Genomic DNA, 22572 nt, shown 5'->3' with positions numbered 1-22572 from the left:
AGTGGACGTGGACTGGGCTCAATGCTTGTTAGTACAAAGTGCAGCAAGTCACCACGAGGCTCATTAGTCAGGTTAATTCAAGGCCGACTAGTCATAATTCATCAGCTTGATAATTGCTACCCAGACTGCCCCACAAACCCTTTTAATAAACTGGAAAATGAACTGCTCTGACTTTGTTTGGTAAAGGATAGTTTGCACATTCATTTTCAGCCTTGTTGACCAAATTATGGCATTACAGGTTTGTTTGCAGTCCGATGATGTGTTAGAAAGGCTTCAAGTCACTCTGAGACTGTGATGCAGATCATACCCAGAGGGTTAAACAAGTCTACTGACGTCACTTAAATCCGGGATGTGGAAAGTCCTTGTTTGTGATGTAACCTACATGTTGCCATCCAGTCAAGAGGCTGGACACTAATTCATTGGCAAAAGATGTGAAAGTTTGTGTAACTGCAGACAACAGTCCTGCTTGTTGCGTGTCGGCAGCTAACCCTCACAACTGTGGCTCGTACGACTTGTCAGGTCACTTGGGAGGGTTACCTCAGATATTTGGCTGATAATGTTTATAATTGCTCTGTTGTGTTCACATTTAATCACAAAACAACTAACTTAACCTTTTTTTGTGTCTTAATTCTCAAGTTTTTTTTTCCTGGTTTTCAATTTTAAAGTGTAAAAAAAATATACTATATATTGCAGTCCTAAATGCCTTAAACACCACAGCACCCCTAGCTATAGTTTTTTTTCCTAAACTTAAATGAGTGTTTCTTTCTATTGACATGCCCGAATGGTCCTAAATTAGAGGAGAGTGTTTCAGGCTGCTCTTCACACAGCTGTGAGTGTTTGTGTGTGATTGTGTGGATGTTGTGGTCTGTGATTAGAGCGTCGTTACACCATATCGAGCCTTAATGGTGGAGCAGCGCTGCGCCTGCCAGCTTCTGCCTGTGGTCTAAAGAAAACACATTAAAGTGATTCATTTGTACGTTATGCACAATGACAAATAAAAGCATGCATGCCCTCTGTTTACATGCATGTGTGTCTCATGCCAGCAAGCATTGGACACTGAACTCTTTTAACATTGGACTCAGTCAGAAAGGTTTTCCATTAAGGGTTTTTTTTTGTTTTGGCAGATGATGTCAGTCTGATAATGTGTCAGGATTAACTGAGATTGCTGCTAATATGCTTAACAAGGTTGTAATTTGACGGTTTAACCAGCAGAGGGCACCAGACTCACACATTTTTTTGTCATTTTTCTGCTTTAACCGCAGATTCATGCCAGCCAAAGGTGACTGGTTGCTCATTTTGTCCCATCACAGTTGTAAACCAAATATTTTTGGGGTTGGATATAGAAGTAGGAATTTAATTAAGTAAACTTAGACTGAGAAAATGATAAAAACTGTGTAGCAGCAGTGCTTTGTTCTCATATACAGTTTAAATAAAGCAGCAAATGTGTTATAATTTTCACATGTGTAATCTGTTGAGGACATCACACTCTCCAACGTCTTAATGAAAGCACATGATGATGATGTGATAATGATGATGATGGGAATGTTGATTGGACCTAATGACTGCATTAGAGGGAGGAGGGAAGTTCTGATGAGTGAAAATTGTTAACATTTTTCAGACACATGGGCTCGTTTAGTTCTACATCAACACCAGATTTAGTTTCTATCCAGATTTTGTATCTCAATTTTTATGTCTTATGTATTTTTATTTTTCATTGTCATAGGAAATATTTTAGTGATGTTTTAAATTGTTTTTTTTAGCTTCCAAATTGATAAAGACAATATTCTTAGGATTATGTTATAACAATCACTAATCATGACCAGCATCCACAATTATTCAGTTTACTTACTACAACAATGGCTGGTGTTGCTTCGCACAGATTTCTTTACACAAACTGAACATCTTGTTTGCACAGTTGAGCCGTAGTGAGCCATACAATCACCATGCTGCCTCTGTAGATACAGTACTTAGTCTTTATTTATTTACTTTGTCACACTTGTGTTTGTCTGTAAGATCAGATATTGTCATTGTCTTGTGCTTCACTTGAAGTTTAGCCTCGTCTTCCTCAGCGAGTCCGTCGGTGTGTAATGCAGAGTAAATAGATTAAATAGTGTCACAGGCCTAGATGACTCTTTGGGGAATTTTGTGGTGTGGCATTGACCTGGCAGGTAAGTGTGTGTGTGTGTGTGTGTGTGTGTGTGTGTGTGTGTGTGTGTGTGTGTGTGTGTGTGCGCGTGTGCGTGTGCGCGTGCACGTGCGCGCTTCCCTCACGCCAAGCTCCACATAACAGGAAACGGTGAGGTGAGGGCAGGGTTTATGGGCTTCTATGGCCTCAAAGGAGCTTCTTGTTTTGAAACAGAGCTGCAGCTCTTCAGGCTTGTTTTCCATATTGGTCTGGCATGGAAAGCTTTGACCCTGGCACTGGGGCAGGAAAACATGACACCGGCCGGAGCTTTGAACGCCGTGTGGATGGGTGAGGGGCTGCTGGTGCCCATCTACCCCACTAGTTTAGGCAGAAACAGGTTGGGTAGCAGTTCCAGCTGACCGTGGTGCTCAGCCTGCAGATGCAGGAGATATTTGTAAAAATGCATTATAATCCAGCTGCTGCTAAAAATCCAGAATAAAGTTTTATTTCTCTTAAATTTGGTGGATTACAGAATTATTAGAGATTAAAAAAAGGATGCTCCTCCATAGAAGTAGAGTGTGGTTTTGTTCTGTATTTTTTATTTTTTTTGTTATTTGATGACATGAATCTGAAACCTTTGCATGATGCTTGCGGTTACTTTAAGACCTGTAAAACACGGGAAGGGTTTATCTTTTAACTGGTCGTGTTTATATAACTAATACCTCATCCAGTTCCAGTTCATGCAGATTGGGCTTCTTTGTTCGATTTTCTTCATACCAGAGTTGAGATTAAATGTTTTAGTCAGAAAATTTATTAAAAAAACAAAACAGTTTGAATCAAATCTGCAGGTTTTGAGTGATAACGCATGTAAATGTCCAACAAAGACCTCCAGAATAGATTTGTAAATTAGTAAATGAGCCTTAACTCTTTATAAAACGTCAACAGCAAACATTTTCTGATTCTGACCATGTTCGAGTTAAGAGAAAATCTTCACATCTATCTGCTTCGTATCCAAATTCATTAAAGTTTTTAGTTAAAAAAGGAAACAAATTGTTTAAAATCAGCATGATTTTTATGATATTTAAGAAAAAAAGACTACTTGGATTTTATGCACAGTTGCTGTGAAGTTAAAAGATATTGGACTTAGAGTTTATTTATTTATTTGTTTATGGAATAAGTGAAATTTTAGCCCTTCTGAATATCTTTTCTTTCCCTGTAAAGTAAAATACTGTGAAGAATTGGGGAGGGGAATTCTTGCTGCAGAAGGAATCTTACATTGCTTTGACTTGGCTGCAGTCTTCCATGAGGGTAAACTATGATCGCAGTAAACCTGGACAACAGTGTGATCATATCATGATGTTGATCATTACAACGGAAATACATTTTTACTTTCTATTCCACAATTATCTGCCAGTCCCAGTTTGCATATTTCAAGTAAATAAAAGTCACGTAAGACAATGTTGCTGCTAGCAGCTGTAGGATGTCATCATGTCTTTCTTTTTATTCAGATTGGTCCGGTGTGTTTTTGTTGTGAGATTTCACATCAACTCTTTAACGTTTACATACGTAGGATTCATTCCATCTGTGTGGAGCGGCTGCCTGCAGGTAACCCGGATCTTTGCCTCAAAGATCTTTTTAAAACATTTTTTTCCTCCAGCTAGTTTGGTTTGAGCTCACCCCTTTCACCAGGAAGCGTGATTGTTTTCACTGCCGCGGCGGATCCGGACCAACCGTACTGCCACGACTCAAGAACAGGACCTGACCCGAAGCTCCAGATACCGTCATCCTGCTTGGTGCCGAGCGCTAGTTCCAACGTAGAACCTCCTCATCTGCTCCTCGGCCTTCACCTCCGCTGTTACCCCCAGACCTGAGGAGGAAGCATGCTAGCAGTGTGACCATGCGCGCGCATGTGTGTAAATGTGTGTGTGCACATGTGTGAGGGGGATTGAGGGATGAATGCCATGACTAGGTCGGAATGTTCCAGTGTGTTTCAGAATGTGCGGTCGGAAAGTCTGAGACGGGAAAAAAGACGAGGAGTAACATGGGTGAGGGGAACAAGACCTTATTGACAGTGCTCTGCTCTCTCACACCACCGTCTCTCTCACACACACACACACACACTGGCCCAATGTCTGCACACACAACTTTTGATTCGTGACGATGTTTCACATATGATCTCACGACTTAATATTCAACAGCAGCTACATGCCGAAGTGCTGGTTCTGTAGTCGTTCTTCCCTGTTTGCCTTTCACGCTCCTGAGATTTGGTTGGTCCACCTTTAGCTTTGATCCGAAACCTTTTCTGTTGTGTTGTTTCAGTAAACTTTGGCAATGTGATGAGATTTATTCCCGTCCAGCGTTGGGACGATGTGAGAGGCTGACTACTGCTCCAGTCCTTCTCCAACACAACCCACAGATTCTCAATGGGGTTCAGGTCTGGACTCTGCGGTGGCCAGTCCATGTGTGAAAATCCTGTTCCCTGAACTACTTTCTCAATCTGAGCACCATGAATCGTGGCATTGTCATCTTGAAACATGGCCATCATATCATTCAATATATTCATGTATGAGCTGAGCTTTGTCTGACCCATAATGTTGCTGGACCTAGACCTGACCAACGACAGCAACCCCAGATCATAGACTCCCCCACAGGCCTGATGGCTACATCACTCCATCTACCTCTCTCGCTATGGTGGTTCTCTCATCATTCTGAAACTCGGTTAATCTGGACTCATCAGGCCACATGACCTTTCATTGCTCCAGAGTCCAGTCTTTATGCTCCTCTTTTCTCTTCTTATCCTCACAGTTTGATGGTTTTCTTACGGCCACGCTGCTGTTCAGTCCCAACCCTGGGAGTTCCCTTCACTTTGTGCACGTAGAGTCGTTGATTTAAGTATCAAACATGTTCCTGGTTCTACTGGTGGTTTTCTTTGATTTGATTTCATGACAAGTGATCACTGGTCACCACTACATTTTCTCCTGGAAGACCACAGCTCCCCACTCTCCAGTGTTTAAAAATACATTTGACAGTTCTTCAGCCAATTCTGTAGCTTCAGTATCTCCTTAGATGTTTTCTTTGCTTTGTGCCAATGATTTGTTTTATTGTTTCAGGTCTCGAGACTTTCAAGGATGGTTGCCATATTATTGTGAAATAATGTATAGCCTACATTTATTCAATAAATGTGAAATTTTAAAGCTAAACCATTAATGCAGAGACAAATCTTTAAAAAAAAAAAAAAAAAAAAAAAGCACCTAAATGTTTTAATGCAATAAAACAAAACTAAGCATTTGTTTGCAAAATGCATCTTTGCCTCTAGATGTCACTAAATCCCAAAAAATGGACCTTTTGAAGTCAGTTAATGGGTAAAGTAATAAAGCTTGAGTTGACTTGATTTAACCTTAAACGTTTCCTTTTAATGTGCTGCTTTTAAACATTGTTGTCTCCTGTCTTTTCAGGATGGTTCCTACCTGGCTGAGTTCCTGCTCGCCAAAGGCTACGAGGTGAGGCAGAAAAATACACACTACAGCCTCAAAAGAACCAGGTTCTGTTCTGGTGAAGGTCAGACACACACACACACACACACACACACACACGGATGCAGACACTTCTGGATGCCAACATACACAGACCGGCATTCCCTCGATAAGCTGCATCCAGCTGCAGCAGTGTGTGGGAACTCCACAGGGATCATGATGTCATTTGACAGGCCGAACATACACTGCCCAGTTCACACCTCACCCTGATAAGACACCTAGTGGTGTATGAGCTGTTTAACCCCTGACCTGGCATCCCAGGGTCAAACTATTAACCAGGAAATGTTAATGTGTGGATGATGTCACCAGCTTTCATCTGCTCGACGTGTTGTCCGGAGCACAAGAAGTCAACAGCCTGTTGATGGACGTGGAGGATAACGACCACCTTCTGTGTTTATGTCAAACAAAATTCGATAAGAATAATTATACTGGAAAAAGGGGAAACAAGAGGATGACATGTCATGGATTAGTGTGAAAGCACATGTAGGGAGGGCTTTCTTTGTGTTTTTTAGGAGGTCATAGTGTGTGTGTCTGAGCTTTGTTTTGAGTCTGAACACACCAGGGAGCAGATTATAAACAATAATTCTACTTTTACCACCATTAGATGGACTGGTCACACTGGAGTCCCACAGATGTGGGCTCCTCTGCTTCCTGTCATGTAAATGGGACACACAAGCCATGATAAGTTAACTGTTTGGAACATTTGCAGGTTTCATAAGAAGAAATTAAGCAATTTTTTTAATTGCAGCATCTTATTCTTTAAAAACATTCATTAAGACATATATTTAATTTCCCTTTTCGTTCTTTGGAGGAACAGGAAGTTCCAGTCAGACTGAGGCTGCATTCAGCCTCTTCATACACTAACTGAGAAAGAATAAGGATCTACACTCCTAAATTACATAAAAGGAAGGTGCACCCTCTTCTAATCTAAAGATTTTACATGTCAGGACATTTAGAAAAATCTTCTACTTTTTACCATAAAATAAATACAGATGCAAACAAAAACACAAATAACAACGTTGAACAAAGTCCAGGTCCAGTGGCTGCAGAACGAGTCCAAATCATAAGTCTTTCACCTCTTTGCTTAGTACTTTATATTCTGTCTTTAGTTTTTACTACGTGCTGCCGTTCAATACGACCAAACACTTGAGTCAGTTCTGTCCAGAGGACCTCGCTCCATAAGTCTTGTGATTCGTTCAGATGCAGCTTTACAAACCTGAGCTGCCATGTTTGTTTTTCTTCTGCCTCACTTTGAAAGCAAGCCATACTGGTTCAGTGTTTTTCTAATTAAAACTTCCAATCGAACTTTATTTATAAAGCACTTTTTCCATACAAAACAAACTGCAACACAAAAACAGTGTGTTAAAGTAATATTTGGATTAATTAGTTAAAAAAAAAAAAAAAAGCTCACAATAATAATGATAAAACGACAAAAAACAGATAAGTTATAAATATGACAAAGATATTTAAATATTTACTATAAAGTTTTCTTTGTTTTCATTTTCACACCTAAATGCCCTCCGGGCATCTAAAAGGCTGCTCTGCAGGCAATAATCCATAAGTTTTATTTCCCACCTTTTAAGAATAAATGATGAACCATTCTCCAACAACCAGATAAACCTGTGAGGCGCTTAAACCAACATGAACTTATATTTATTCTGTAAAGTCAAGCCTGGCGGATGTGAGATGAGAGTTGGACATGCTGGACTTACTGGAACGTCTCTTATGTTTCCAGCTTCGAAAAAACCTTTCTCACTCAAAAATGAAAGTATTTGAAAACTATGGAAGTAACCACAACCCTGATTAACAGATAAGTTGTAATAATTGCTGAGGTCTTTCCTCCTTGGCGTTGTGTTGAGACAATCCTGAAGGCTGCAGAGCAGCAAACTGGCCAAACTTCTGCTTCCATGGAGATGTTTAGGCTTCCTAATAATCTGTCAATAAAATTGACTGATCAGCAGCATGTAGCTGCTGCTTCCCCAGCAGTAAGGATGTATCCACTCTGCATTTAGGCTCCGTTTTCTTTTAAATACTCATATTACATGTTTTATTTTCCTTTTTGTGGGACGTTCTGTTTACCAGCACAAAGACTTGTTAATAACTAGGTGCTTTTTTTCCCCCTGTTTATTATTATTATTTTTTTTTTTTAGGATTTATTGATTTCCTTATGCCCTCATTTAGTAAAACTACATTTAATTTAATTTCTTTGCTTTCTTATTCACATAATGAAACACACTGGTTCTTTTTTTTCTGGTAGAACTTTATTTCCCTTTTAAATGTTGACCTAAACCACTCGACTTCATATCAGCCTTCCTGGTCAGCTTCGCCATCTGCTGCCTGCTTCAGAGAGAGCAGACGGGAAGTGGACACAGTCCAGCATAAAAAGCAGCACAGAGGCAGGCAGGAAGTGCACAGTGAATAAAGGAAGTGAGGTCAGGGCACAGTGTCCTCCTACTAATGGACTCCCCTTGGATCTGGTGTTGTTATCTTCCCTGAGCAGACCTTCCTCATGAATTCCCCTCAGAATATGGAGGACAGATCACGGATTGGATGGAAGCAAAAAAAATAATGTGCTGGAGATACGAGACATAACACTCTTAGATTACATTACATTTTTAATGCAATAAAAAAAAAAAGGTGATTCCAAGACTCAGAGAGAAGAACTACAGTGAATGACAGTGTTTCCCAAAGGTTTGCAGATTTGGGGGGACAGATGGACATAGCTGCAAACATTTGAAGGAATGCAAAGCAGACTTTATAAATGGCTGAATTCATAAAGAACTCCAGATGCCAGGCGGTGATTTCCTGGCTGAGGAATTCCTGCTCAAACACGATAATGTATAAAATATCAAAGCAGAAGTGAAATAAAGTGAAAAAGAAATGAAAGCAATGAGGTGTCCTTGTTCAACAGGAATGTGAGGAAGCTTAGACTTATTTAATCCCACCCCAGTACTGGAATGGGACACGCTGAACGAAGGAAAGTAAAGCATTTAAATGTGACGTCATGTTTTTAGGAAAAACGTCACCACATCTAAAGCTGCCTTTTACAATTTCTGTAAATTAAAAGCCAATTTGGCCGGGAGCACTTTAAAACATCTCAAAAATGCGCCCCCTGAGTGTGCACCCAGTGCCAACTCAACGTGTTGTAAATGCGCTTCCCAAAGATGCCCCCAATGCATGCATCCGGTCACCCCCCCCCCCCCCCCCCCCCCCCCCCCCCCCCCAAAATGCTCCAAAACACACGGGGCTCTCTGCTACAACAATGCCAGACAGCAGATGAGTGGAATTCATTTTAAGTGATGATTTGAAATCGTATATCTAAAAGATTTTGATAAATTATAATACATAAATACAGTACAGAAGCATTTGGATGTAATTTATTTAATTAGATGCTTCAGTTTTAGTTTTTTTTTTTTCATTGTTGGGATACGACTATTTTTTAATGAAAAATAATTTGATGCAACATGGAGACATGTATTAATTTCTTTGACATTAATAACTGCACATGTACAGAATGTATATTATTTGTATGCATTAAGTATAATCTGGAAGGATGAGTTATTTCTACTTCAGAGTATTCTCTTTTCAGACCTGAAGGATACATGAAAAACTTAGTGTTTTGGTTTTCAGTAACTTTATGCATACATTTACAGTATGTATGTATTTCTATTTGTATGTATGTATGCATGCATAGCCTGCATTGATTTATTAGATGTATTCAATGTAATTGGGAAACCAGTCAGTAAATCAAACTGCAAATGTTACCTGGTTGTGTAATCAGGTTTCAAATCGGGGTGTGTTGCAACTATTAGTGTATAAAAATGAAATTATAATGGATATGTTTTTAAAAAAAAGAAAACCTGTCTGGTTTTTCCTGTTTTAACTTGCCTAATGAATACCTTTTTTCTTTTGTATAAATCTGGAGTTAAAACCAACAGAAGTGGAAGACATTTAGTCACTTTTGTCTTTTTTAACCATTTTGAAACATTAGAATTGATTTATTTTTTTTAATATCACGTGTTGGATCTGAATGGATTTCCTGTAGAAACAGAAGCTATTCTCTGTAAACGCCTCTCTTTCGCTCAGGTTCATGGCATTATGCGGCGTTCCAGCTCCTTCAACACAGGTCGCATCGAGCATCTTTACCAAAACCCGCAGACACACACCGAAGGCAGTAAGTATCTGATGAACCACACGCCCCTGCGCACAACAGAAGGACACACATTCATTAAGTATTACATCAGATTCATCAAAGTGCATCTTTAGTGGACTCTATCGTCCCAATCTGAATAAAGAAACAGTTTTATTACATATTTCTATTTTCATTCCTACTACAGAAAGAGCTCCGTATCGTAAGTGTCGCTTCTAAGATACTTCCTATTTGGGTATTTGGTTTAAAATCGATCTCTTTCCCACGAACCTGCAGCATCTTTAAATCTAATTATCTCTTCTTTCGCTCTCGGCTTTATAAGAGGAATTTAGCACTGTTTTGGGACTTAACCCCTTAACGCCTGAATTTATTTACAGTGAAATAAAAGCAAAGAATATACAGGAAAAGAAAGAAAAGCACTGGAATAAAATGAACTGTAATTGAAGATTGATGCAAGCAACATTTCATTCTGTGCACATCTACTGTGTACAAGATGACAAAGTCTAAGTGAACAAAAAATAAAATAAAATTATGAGATTTATTAAATCCAGATAATTAATAATAAAAGAAGAAAAAGGCTGATTTGTTGCTAATTTGTGACACTAGGCTTCAAGGGGTTAATGAGTGAAATAAAAGCTGTACTTTATACACACTTAGACTGCAGATCATAGCATTTTTATTTTCGTAAACTGATTATAAAATATACTCTCTTAAAGCTGCCTTTTTTTGGTAAAAACATCTTCATATACTGTAGGAACCAAAGGTGCTCGGGTCTCTTCTTCAGTTTGATCTTTACATTCTGGAAAAATGCCTTAATTTTCTCTTAATTAAAAACGTTTGTTCTGCACGTTTACAGACATGAAGCTGCATTATGGCGACCTGACGGACAGCACATGTCTGGTGAAGATCATCAACGAAGTGAAACCCACAGAGATCTACAACCTGGGTGCTCAGAGTCATGTCAAGGTAGTGTGACCTTCCAGACACATCCTTGTACGCTCCCGGATCTTCATGCTTTGCATTTCTTCTTTCATGTGAAAACCAACTGTCTGTTTAGACTTTTTTTTTTTTTTCTCTCCTGAGAAGAGTTGTTAACTTTCCTCCTGTTCCCTGGAAACACTGCGGTGGGGATGTTTGCTGGGTAAGACAAAGAAAGATGACTGATGACTGTCTTAAAAACATCGAGCATGTTCTTCAACAACATTGATGGGGAATTTGACACCATGCCATTATACCACAGAAATAATCTTCTTACTTCCAGTGTAGAAACTTAGACCCGGCTCTGTGCCATCAAACCCTTAACTTATCAACAGAAGTATTTCCAGTTAAATTTGACCTCATTAGCATGAGCGTTACTGACCTCCTCATGTGAAAATCTAGTTTTATGATTTGTAATGGATATGGGTAACGAGAAGTCATCTATCATTTTGTGAGTTTTAACAACCTGCCTGGAGGCAACTATCAAAAATAATAAATCTCATCATTAAGTTTTCCATAACGTGAAGCATGAGCCCTGCAGCGCCTCAACACTGTTTAAATGCAGGATGGGAAGGAAGAATTAAAAACTTTGGTGAGGATTCTGCAAAATAAAGAGAACTGCAACATCAAATTACAGTTGCATTTTACATGCTGTAGTCCTTGCTAAGGTCTGTCAGCCAAGCTACCTCTATGCAAGTCAGACCTCACACTGATCTATGGTGCATCTTTTATACACATTGAACCGATTCAAATAATAAAATTAATTTAAATTCTGGCAAAGGAATCACATCTTTCATAGAAGAGATACTTTTGGTGATGGAGCACAGATGCAAAGAGAATCATTACAAAACCCAAGTGAACCATGCAGATAACCTGCAGCCTTTTGCTAGTACCTGACCTGATGCTGGACTCTGTATGTCATTTAAGGGGTTTCTGCAGGACTGCTGGAACACAATCTTTAATTCTACTAAAACCGTGAGCCCTCATGCTATCCAGCTTCTCTGAATAAACACATTCTGGAGGTTTTGGCTGGCTCAAATCCAGAGTCTGTTACTATTAGTGCAGCTAAAGCTTTGCCAACAAGAAGATTATCAGTCTTATCTTATTATTAATTGAGCTCAAAATGTGATTCCCATCGTCTCCAGTTCAACATTTTACTTAAACGGGATGGGAGGCTGTGAGCAAAAGTCATGAATCTGAGTTGGCAGTTGTTTCCATGTTGTCATGAAAAAATGTTTGACAGATATCATATGACGCTGTCATGTTCCATCACCTTGTGGGTGTGCATAAAAAGCCGTGAATCACCTTATCAAACTGGCTAATTAAGTGTAATACCTGCGTTTCCATCCTGCAAAATGAAAACTTTATTTTTTGTAAGTTTTAACAAAAAATATTTGAGAGTTGCAGGTGTTTTCTTTGAGTGTTGTTTAGAGCGGAAACATTAGTTCCTGTACAATTTTGTCCCGCTGACGAGATTATACGAGATTGGGGTTTAGCCATGTCGTGTTATTTTGGGATTTTACACTAGTTGTGGAGGATTTGCCTTGACTTTTTGGAGCCCTTCTCCCTAATTTCCTTTTTAAATTCATTGTAAAACTTTGAAATTCGCTGCCGGTTGTTTCATACCAGCATGATTTTTACTAGAACAAACTGGTCACATGACCCCCCTACTTTACGTCTGGACACACGTAAACGTGAAACGTCTGAAAAATCACCTCATGAGAGCGTAAAAGCCTTTGTGATGTATGAAATTTCTTTTTTCTCAAAATGTTTCCATTGTTTTTTGCATGGTTTAAAACATTATGAGTGGGATTTTTCTTTCATTTAAGCTTTAGAAAGCAAATATAAATCTATAAAAAATATTATCCTGTGTAGTGTGCAACTGCTGTGCTACAAAATTATTAATTCTTTTGTTGACTTAAAAATGGAAGAAATGTTAGTGGTGCTGCTTTCTCTTCTGTTTTGTTTTTTTTCTTGTCAAATGCTACCTAAAACGTTTCTAAACCACTTTTTTACAAGCTCTGCTTTGCATTAATCCACTGGCAACTGGAAATACCTGTGCAAATGACATCCCTTCTGCTTTTATGTTACATTTTGCTCCTGTCATTTTGACTTGATCGAACCTAATGGCATGCTATCAGCATGCCTATCACCGTCAACATGAGTATTGTTTGAAAATGGTTGAATGATTTCCAGTGAATTCAGAAGTGGAGTGGTGTGGCATTTCATCTGACAAGGAAAAATGTTTTACTTGTGAGATCATCACCACCACATTGTTACTTTTTTGTACTTTAACTATTATTAGTCGAACACTGTCTTTTCAAATACTCTTAAAAGTGCAGAAAAGTTATATTTGGAGCCTTTTCCATCCACCGTTGCCATGTTTAAGTCAGCTGCAGCAGCTGTGTGCATGCTAATATGAAGCTGTTTATAACATGATCACATGTTCTTGTGAGAAAACTGACTGTAACATTGTTTTTTTTTCCCCCCTTTCCTCAACTTATACTGGCCAATCCTGCTAAAACGGTAAAACTAATGGAAAAAGTAACCAATGTGTGAACGACAGAATACCATTGCTTTAACTCGGTTCCTTAATGTTTTTTTGCACTTGTGAAGCAAACTTATGTTGTTTTGCAGAAAATTGGTTTGTGTATCCTCGGTGTATATGCTGCAACTTCAGTTAAAGCCATACCAGTGATTAGTTCCTCTTCTACACTGCGGAGTAAAGATTAAATGACGAGGAGCTGTACATTAGACAGTTTTAATGCACAATGCAGAGTATAGAACACACAGCGTTGCTGTGGTGATGCTCGTAACGGAGTGATATTCCAGTGTTTTAACTTGCCGAACTACATGTTTTTATATATGTAAAGAATGCACACTGGTTATCATGGTATAAGCTTTTTTTAATTTAATTTTAGCTCTGCACACTACTCTGTGAGGTGAGTAGAGAATTTGACGATGGAGATGCTGCTTCAGTCGACTCGTTTATTTTTTAAGTAATCAACAGATTTTTCTTTGTATCCAGGATGAGAAGTCTCCAGAGGTGCTTTGTGATGGTTTTACCTTTGTTCCATCAGATACTAATGTTTTAAGACACAAAACACGCTGTTCTTTCTTTGTCACCCACCCTTGAACTGCTCAAGACCAGGAAGAGAAATATCTACTGTATATTTAGGGTAGGTTAGGGTTAAACAATGAGGAGCCATGCATTAGACGGTTACGATGCACGATGCGGAGTCCAGAAAACCATGACACCCAACTGTCTAATGCAAGGATCCGAGTTGTTTAATTCACTTATTCCCACACAGTAAACATTTTATTACAAATTTTGTTATCTATTTTACAACACTTGCTAAATACGCTTGAGTATGGGAACTATTTGGCCTCGATGTACTTTTAATGCTAAACCACCACTGTCGAGCTACAGCGAGTTTCTTCCATTCACATGTCAAAAGCAGCTGATCCGACTTAGTTGATTAACATGTTGCTATGGTGATGCAATATTACAGTGATTTAACTTGCCGAACTATGTATATATGAGAATCATGCAGCCGGTTGTCATTAGAATCATCTCTGAAAGTTGTATTTTTTTGGCTCAGTCCTAGAATAATGTGCTGTTGCTGCTTGATAAAGTTTCCAGCTTGACCTTTTAGATGACATTAAGCCTTTTTAGTTGAGTTTTAATTCAGAATAAAAGTTAAATCCACTTTAAACAGATAATAAACATGTTTTCCATTTAAACCTCGGTTCAGATTTAATATTTTCATTAAACCCAAATGAAAATACTTTAATTTGGAATAATTTTTATTATTTCCATATTAAAAAGTTTCATGTAACTGCAGCAATTATTCCTTAAAGTGATCAGACTAAGCGTTTGATTCCGTCTTATAAACTAATTTATGAAGCTTGGGTGAAGTGTTTTTGTCCATAAATTCAAATACTATTCCTATTATTATTTGGTAGCAGTTGCCATAAGCATTAAAATTTAGAGATAATGTTGCACATAAAGAAGATCTCATCTGTTCAGGTGTAATTAAACAAATCCAAACCCCAAGATTACTTGATGCTGTCGACACTGATGGCTGCTGGAAGTGGTTAACAGCAGATGGTGGTTTAAAAAGGGGCTTTCAGCTCTGGGAAGTGAGTGGCTCATGTGCAGAGGATGCTGGAGGCTTGTGGGACAGGAAGTAACGCTGTCTTGGATGGGTCAGTCTGCCACAATGTCCCTTTGTTTCGGAGCTCCACAGTGATCTCAGGAGATCCCTCAGTGGAGCCTCTTCTATTCCACACTGGGATCTGAGACAGAGTCCCCAGGCAGGACTCATCCTCCTCCATCAGGACACAGAGCCAAGAGCTTACTGACATGCCAGTAATACGTATGAAGTAACATGGTGTTTTCCAGAATAGTGGTTCTTTAATTAAATCCGTCCATATTTCACATTTTAAACAGTCATTGTTACTGAAACAAACAGGTCAGGCTGCGCGTTTATGGGATGTGTGTGAAGAAGAAGTTTTACAGAAGCTTAGTAGGACAAATAGTTCCATTTAAATCTGAGTCACAATACAAAAACAGTGTCATACTGACTTTCTTTTACGCTCACTGGTGATGTCATCTGCTGTGTTGCTGCTACAAATGAGAATGTTGATTCAACAGGCTCCTGAGCTGTGAAAGTGCAAGCTTAAAAAAGCTCACAAACTTGCTTTTCCATTTTAGTTATATCTCTAATATACGACCAGATGGTAAGTAAATGTTTGTATCGCAAGTTTCTAAATCCCAAAGTGCTTCACAATGAAACGCCAAACAACAGAGAACATAATAAGTCAAACTAAATTAAAGCAAGTTTAATCAGATGTCTTTTTAGCTTTAGAAAGCTACAATATTATCTGTGTATCCCTGTGTTGGGATGCATTCATGCTCTTTGTTTGTCAACAGCAGATCAGACTGTTTCCAGATGCTTTATGCAGATGCTAACATCTGTAATGAAGCACATAAAGTCAGCGATGTGGTGGAAGGAAACGCGATGAAAACAGGGACGTAGAAGAACAATGCTTCTTCTGACAGAAACAGCTTTTAATTGATAACTGAATATCCACACTTAATGATAAAAGCAATTCTTGTTATTTTATCAAAAGTGTGTAAAGAAACGGCATCAAACTTTTGCAAACTGTCAGTTTTCTGTTATTTCCAGTCTGCACTACAGAACTTTTGCCGTTTTCCCATCACGCACCACGTATGGACAGCTAATACTTCTTACCTGACCTGTTAGCTCTCTCCAGCCTGTAAAAGACTATCTTACAATGACTCTTGTTTTGTCCCTTTCTCTCTTTTAATCTTCTGATGTTTCTTTGCTGAATCAGAGACGTTGCGTGTTAAAAGCAGCCAGTTCCTTATTTTACCGCGAACTGAAACGACATGTCACGTCCTGGATGTAGAAGTTGTAAAATGTCGGTTTCGCAGCCTCTGGGAAAAAAAAGTTCAAGACTTTGAAGACGCCACTAAACGATATCCGTTTGTGTTACTGACCAATTTATGAGTTATTAAAATCTGTTGGCTGAAGCCATGCTAGTAGCGTTATTATAAACTCAAGCTAAAGTTTAGCAGTAAAGTAACTTTTTGGCTCTCTCATGGACACTAACCTTTTATATATAACTTCAGTTCTATGATGAATTTGTTTCGGTACAACTTGATGAATATGCATGTGTTTACCAGTCGACACATCAGGTACCTTTCCCCCTACTCATCCACCTGGTTGTGAGGTTAACATCAATGTCTATAAGAGCTGAAACCAGTAAACTCTACCGGGTCATTCCAGGCAGGACTGGAAGATGGTCATAGCCTTCCTCACTGAAGACCAATTGATTGTTTAAATTTCATTTTAGTGAAAAAATTCTTTCTAAAGAAGCTTGAAGGCCAACAGAGTGAGCCAATCAGCTCTGCAGAGGTGAAGCAACTCATTGCAGGTGTATATTTATGACCAGCAACCAGAGGTGTAGAAGTAGAAAGTAGAAGTCCAGTCCGGCAGCTCTTTCCAACCAGTCACTAAACCAGGTGAACATAATCAGTTCAGCTCCACAGCAGGTAGATGAGCCTGTTGGAGAAAATACCTGTTCTAAAGGCATCGGTAAACATGGCAGGACTTTTACTTTATTTTTCCTTCTACTTCTACTTTATACACCTCTGGCAGCAACTTTATAAGACAGACTGTAACTTCTGTTTGTGGCAGAATCTCACGTTGTTTTTAGTTTCTAAGATATTAAATAGTGAAGATAACAGCTCCCCTTCTCTTTTATTTGCATAAATGTCAGACTGTTTGTAATAAGTTTGGCAAACTGAAAGGAATGACCGAAAGAAAGCGAAGAGTCTGAGAATAAGAGCAAGCGTAGAGGAAGGATGACTCTGCCTCCACATCCTTTGTGGTCAGAGGCCGTGACTCTGCTCCCACCTCCCACATAGATCCTCCTCATGCAGGCCACACACTCTGACTTACTGAAAGTCCCTGTACCTGAACAAGGTTCTTGTATGTTTATTTGTTTCCACACCAGTGAAACCAGCTCTGGTAGATTCTGGCCACATGCTACCGACTCAAAGCAGCTGAGCCTGCTGGGTTACTGGCAGCAGCGGTGTGGAGTAATTTCCAGTCTGTCCCTCCTCAGAGGAAAAGATCACTCACAGCAGCTACCCTGCGTCTCTCCTCCTTCCCACCAGCCCTCTTCCTGCCGACACCGCCGTCTTACAGGGAATCCCTTCTGAGGCCAGCTTGTTCATCAGACTTGATCCTGGCAGCTTGAGCTGCAGTTTTGCTCTGAGGTGGGGTGTGTCGGTGCCGGTTTCCGCTGAAGAGTCATCACTGAGAACAGAGTAAGGGTTATTTTCCTAAATGCTGCAGGGGCGGAAGTGGACAGGGAATAGTTGAACCCACACCAGTGGAGCTCAGAGACAGACAGCTGCTTTATCAAAAGATAAGCATGGAAATAAAACAGAAACTGCTTTATGTATTTTCTTTGTGACTCAGCACGGTGCTCAGGCCTCAATATGATGTTAGAAAACGGTTATTGTGACTGACAGAGAAAATAAAGCCCAACAGCGTTTTCCATGTAACTCACTTGGTTTATCCCATGAGATTATCATCCTTCTATATGAGACCAGAAGACGCATCCACTGAGCCGCATCACTGAAGATGGTATTGCTATTGGCGTTTGGATTTGTTGAATCACACCTGAACAGATTCTGTTTTGTAAACACTATTTTACTAACAAAGTAATTAATGTTGAATAGATGTTGGTGTAAAATATGTAAACTAAATGGATGAAGCCACTTTTGTCACTTTTTAAGTTTATTAAGTGACTTTTTGTGGCCTGTGTTCAGTGTTTTGACTACCCCGGTCTTTGACATTAGAGACTAAAAGTTGTGAATGAGCAGATGATGTTGGAGATGTGGAAAATACCCACTCTTCTTCGGTGTGGGGTCATCAACCCTAGCATATCCCTGTGTTGTAGATTTTTATTCTAAATAAGATCATAAAAAGCAAAATGTATAAAATCTCATATTTAAAGAAAGAAAAGTTGTGATTAAGACCTTAAACACATTATTTTGTTTTGTTCCTTACATGCAGTAAGTCACATACTAAGAGCAGCCATTTTCCTCTTTACTTGTCAGTGAACACATGCTTCATCCCCTGATGGCTTTTAGTTAGAATGCATGTTTAAGGAATAATTTAAAAAAATGTTTTGGTTGTTTATCACAATATATAGATCTTAGTATTTTGAAATGTCCCATAACATTATCTTTCATTAAATGACTCCAGTCATGAGTAGAAATTCTTCATGTTGTAGGGAATGACACCACACTGCTGTCTTTTGATTCTAGAGCTGGAGTGCCCAGCTCAGGTCCTCGAAAGCCACAATCCTGCAGGTTTTCTATGTATTCCTGCTCCAACACACCTGACTCAAACTAATCACTCACTGAGCAGAACTTCATTGGTTGTTGGATCCATTTAATGCAAGCCAGCGATACATCAAAAACCCGCAGGACAGCAGCTCTCGAGGACTGGCTTTGGACACTCCTGTTCTATAAATTATTTTGCAGATGAACACATTTTATTTGTTTTCCTTGTCGAATCCGATCCACTGGCTTGTAGATCCAGTGCTTGTTTTCTTTGCTTCCTAAAAACTGGAACAAAATCACATGTAAAGGGCTTAAAACATTACAGTGACTGTTCATACTCATTGGCCAAGATATTACAATTTAATGCATTTTTCATGTTCAACAACATGTATATTCGATACTTTGTCCATTTTTAGTTCCAGTTGGTGCTAAAGACAGAGCAGAGGCTGCTGTAAAACCCAAGCTACACCTTTTTCATTCTTATTAGAACAATTTAATAATAAACTCTGAAAAAATACTGGATAAAATAAAAAGACAATTTCAAATTGGTAATTTTTCTTAAATCATGTCCTTTGTTTGTAGTGACAAGAATAAAACCAGGAAAGAATGTAATTATCTGTGTGTGTTGACCTCTTTCTCTTAATCCGTTAGCTTTACCATGAGGTTTCCTCTAGTGGGTTGTGAGACATTGGAGCCAGTTGTAGCTGAAGCGGTACAACTTACCAGTGAAAGGCAGGGCTAACATGGAGAAAGTGGCGACCGAGCATGCTTTTGCTCACACCTGCAGCCTTCTTTTGATGCATGCCAGAAAAAGAAGTGACATCAAAATCATCTGGTTGAATTTTACCTTATCATTCGCAGAGCAGCTGAGCTGCTACAATAAAAACAAAGCAATAGCCATAATAAAGGCATTTATATCTGTGATAATGGGAGGACTTGTGTAATTTTGAAATTGCACAGCTGAAATATGCATGAAGAACGGACCTAAATGAGGAAGTGCTCACGGTAATCTGTTTGGCATCTGAAGGTTCAACACAATCCCATTATGTCTTCCCACTGAAGCGTTTCGCAGGAAGGGGCACGAACAAAAACCTCAACGTTGCTCTCTGTGTGCAAGTTTTCCCACCTGCAGCTGTCACAGCAGACAGGCTGAATTATTAATGCACCTCACTCCTGGCAGGGAAAATGACATGACAAGGAGAACTGGTGGGGGTGGAAGGGGGAGAGAAGATGGAAAAAGGTTTGAGCTTGACAGAACGAAAGGCAGGATAGATGGTGAAGGAGCTCCAGGTTTCCATTTCATTGTTTCAGACGGCTTTAGAGAGATGTGCAGCTGGCTCTCAGGAGACAGACTTCCTTCTTCTATATCCTTTATTATCCATATCTGAATTCTTTCTCAGAAAGACTTATCATCATCCCATTATCTTCTTCCAGCTGCCCCTCTCTCTGCCATCCTTTGGTCTCTCCCCCATCCGGGTTTGCAGAGGCTCCCGTGCCAGACATACACAGGATTTAACACGCCTGTTTCCCCACAAAGCTTTGCGCTGTTTGTTGGCTTTGTTGATGCATTTATAGGCCTGTTGCAGCTATTGTGCAGCCTGTTAGCAGTTTACTCTCATACACAAGCAGTACTACAACAAGGACTCTGGGTTATGTAATCCTTATTACTTCTTAGCAATTCAGTTTAGTTATTTTGACTTCCTGTGTGTCATCCAGTAGCTTTTTTATGTGAAGTATGTCGCTGTGTTTTTTATTTATTGTCCACTTGCCAAAATGCCCCCCATTCTTACATTTTATTTCTATGTTTGGTCATTTTCTTTCTTAGATAAACTGCAGTGGTCACTCTGTGTGGGTTGAAGTGAGTCATCAGGACATAATAAAAACTTGTTTTAAAAGTCAGAATGTCTATAGTGGAATTTTATGAAGCTGATAAAAGCAGTCTGAACCGAACAGCATCATCAAATGCCTGATTTGCTCTATTGCTTCTTTTGGTCACGACTAAAGTTTTGTCAGTAAAATGACTCAAAACATACGACGGAAAAACGGAAAAATTGTTTATCGTAACTTTCAAGGTTTTCGATCAGATGTGTCAAATTTGTGCAGAGTTTCTGAGACCTATGCACCATTTACATTATGAAAAGCTTTCTGAGAATCCTGTTTTTATACAGTTCCACTTGTCTTCTGTTCCACAGTGGATTTGCTGGAACTCAACGAGTCTTTTACAAGGTTGTCTCCAAAACTTAAATCAATAGAATAAACGTTTCCGACCCTAAAACTTGAGGCTTCCAAGTTGTTAGCTGAGACACTGGATGCAATAACTTTTCTTTTGCTCCAGAGCATTTCATGACACCAGAGGTGGCAATTCCTGGTCCACAAAGTAAAAGTCCTGCCATGTTTTTGGATCTACCTGTACATTTAGAACAGGTGTTTTCACTAACAGGCTTGTTTACCTGGTAAATAAACTCCGCTCGTTAAATTCAGCTGGTTTGGTGACTGGTGGGAACCGCTGCCGTACAGGACTTTTACTTTCTGGACCAGGAGTTGCCACTTCTGCATGAAACCCATGTATATTTACTTTATTTTATTTTTTGTGAGTGACAAGTGTTCGGAAGACTAAATTAGAGACTACATTTTTAAATACATTTTTAAATTTGCAAATGAGCCTTAACTCTTGATAAAACGTGAACATCAAACATTTTCTGATTATGACCACGTTCGAGTTAAATTAAGAGAAAATCTTCACATCTATCTGCTTCGTATCCAAATGCATTAAAAGTTTTTAGTTAAAAAAGGAAACAAATTGTTTAAAATCAGCACATTTCTTTATTTCAATTCAATTCAAGGTTGTTTTTTCCTTCCCACTGTCACCAGTGTGCTTGCTCAGGATGGGAGATCAAGTTGGATCCTCCAACTCAATCTGTTGGTTTCCTTATATAGGCTATTATGAATTGGATTTCATTATGTTTTTTTTTTTCTGCCTGTAAAGCTACTTTAGATGGCATTGCCGTGATTTGACGCTATATGAATAAAGTTGAATTGAATTGAAAATAAAAAGCAGGTTTTTACTTCATCCTGCTCCTTTTTGGACTTTATAGTAACTGACTTTTTGGCTATTTTGTTGATTATTATTTATATTTTTTAAGAAGTAAATAAATGAAGAAAAAAAAACAAAAAAAAAACTAAAATGGCAGCTCTGTTTTTCTTTACGGCACTGTGTCACATGCTATTAACTGGATATCAACACGCTGGCCTGTTTAAACATGCAGAATGGCTGATTCAGCAAAGAAATGCAAGAGGATGCTATCAGAGGAAGTAAGGAAGAGAAAGAGAGCAAGAGACAAGACAGTAGTCAACAGTGGACTGACTTTTACTGGGTAGAGAGAGCTCAGAGAAGAGAGAGGATGCAGGATGGATTTAGGATGGTGTGTGAAAGTGTGAAAAGTTCTAGTATATGACTAGAAAACTACCACGTGTCGCACTGGCAACAATGGTCTGTACAAAACAAACTCCTAAAGTGAAGAATAAACTGAACTCTGAACCTGACAAGGTTTTTGTAGATTACTTTATCATGGAGAAAAGAGAAATGAAAGAAGAGAAAGAAGAACATGAGAGTTTGCTTGCCTCATTCAGACCAACTCTTTGTTGTGAACATTTGGTGTTTGGAAAAACCAGGACATGTACATGGAGAGTTTTGGACAAAACTAGCTTCTGTAGGACAGCAGCCATCATTTCCTAAAATCCCCTCTGTGAATGATGAGCGGTCTTGTCTTCGCAACAGCCCATTGGTCGGGTTTACTCACTCGCTGATTGGTGTTTACATTACTGCCGTCCAATCAGTCTTTAGAGGCACGCTTGCAGTGGTGTGTATGTCTCACTGGGATCCAGACTCGTCTGGAAG

General features: G+C 39.1%; 1 protein-coding gene across 1 annotated transcript in view; it reads left to right on the top strand.

Moving 5' to 3' along the window:
* The window catches only part of gmds (GDP-mannose 4,6-dehydratase), a gene marked incomplete at its 5' end in the record, with an annotated part of 208469 nt that overhangs the window by 9091 nt on the left and 176806 nt on the right, over nt 1-22572 (top strand). Inside the window, 3 exons of the mRNA XM_079244684.1 lie at nt 5581-5625; nt 9745-9832; nt 10665-10774. Coding sequence (XP_079100810.1) covers nt 5581-5625; nt 9745-9832; nt 10665-10774 — 243 coding nt within the window. The remainder of the gene's footprint in view (nt 1-5580; nt 5626-9744; nt 9833-10664; nt 10775-22572) is intronic.

Source organism: Telmatherina bonti, assembly GCF_933228915.1.
Source record: "Telmatherina bonti genome assembly, chromosome: 8".
Lineage (NCBI taxonomy): Eukaryota > Metazoa > Chordata > Actinopteri > Atheriniformes > Telmatherinidae > Telmatherina > Telmatherina bonti.
The sequence above is the reverse complement of the archived record's forward strand: the minus strand, read 5'-3'. Positions and strand labels throughout refer to the sequence as shown.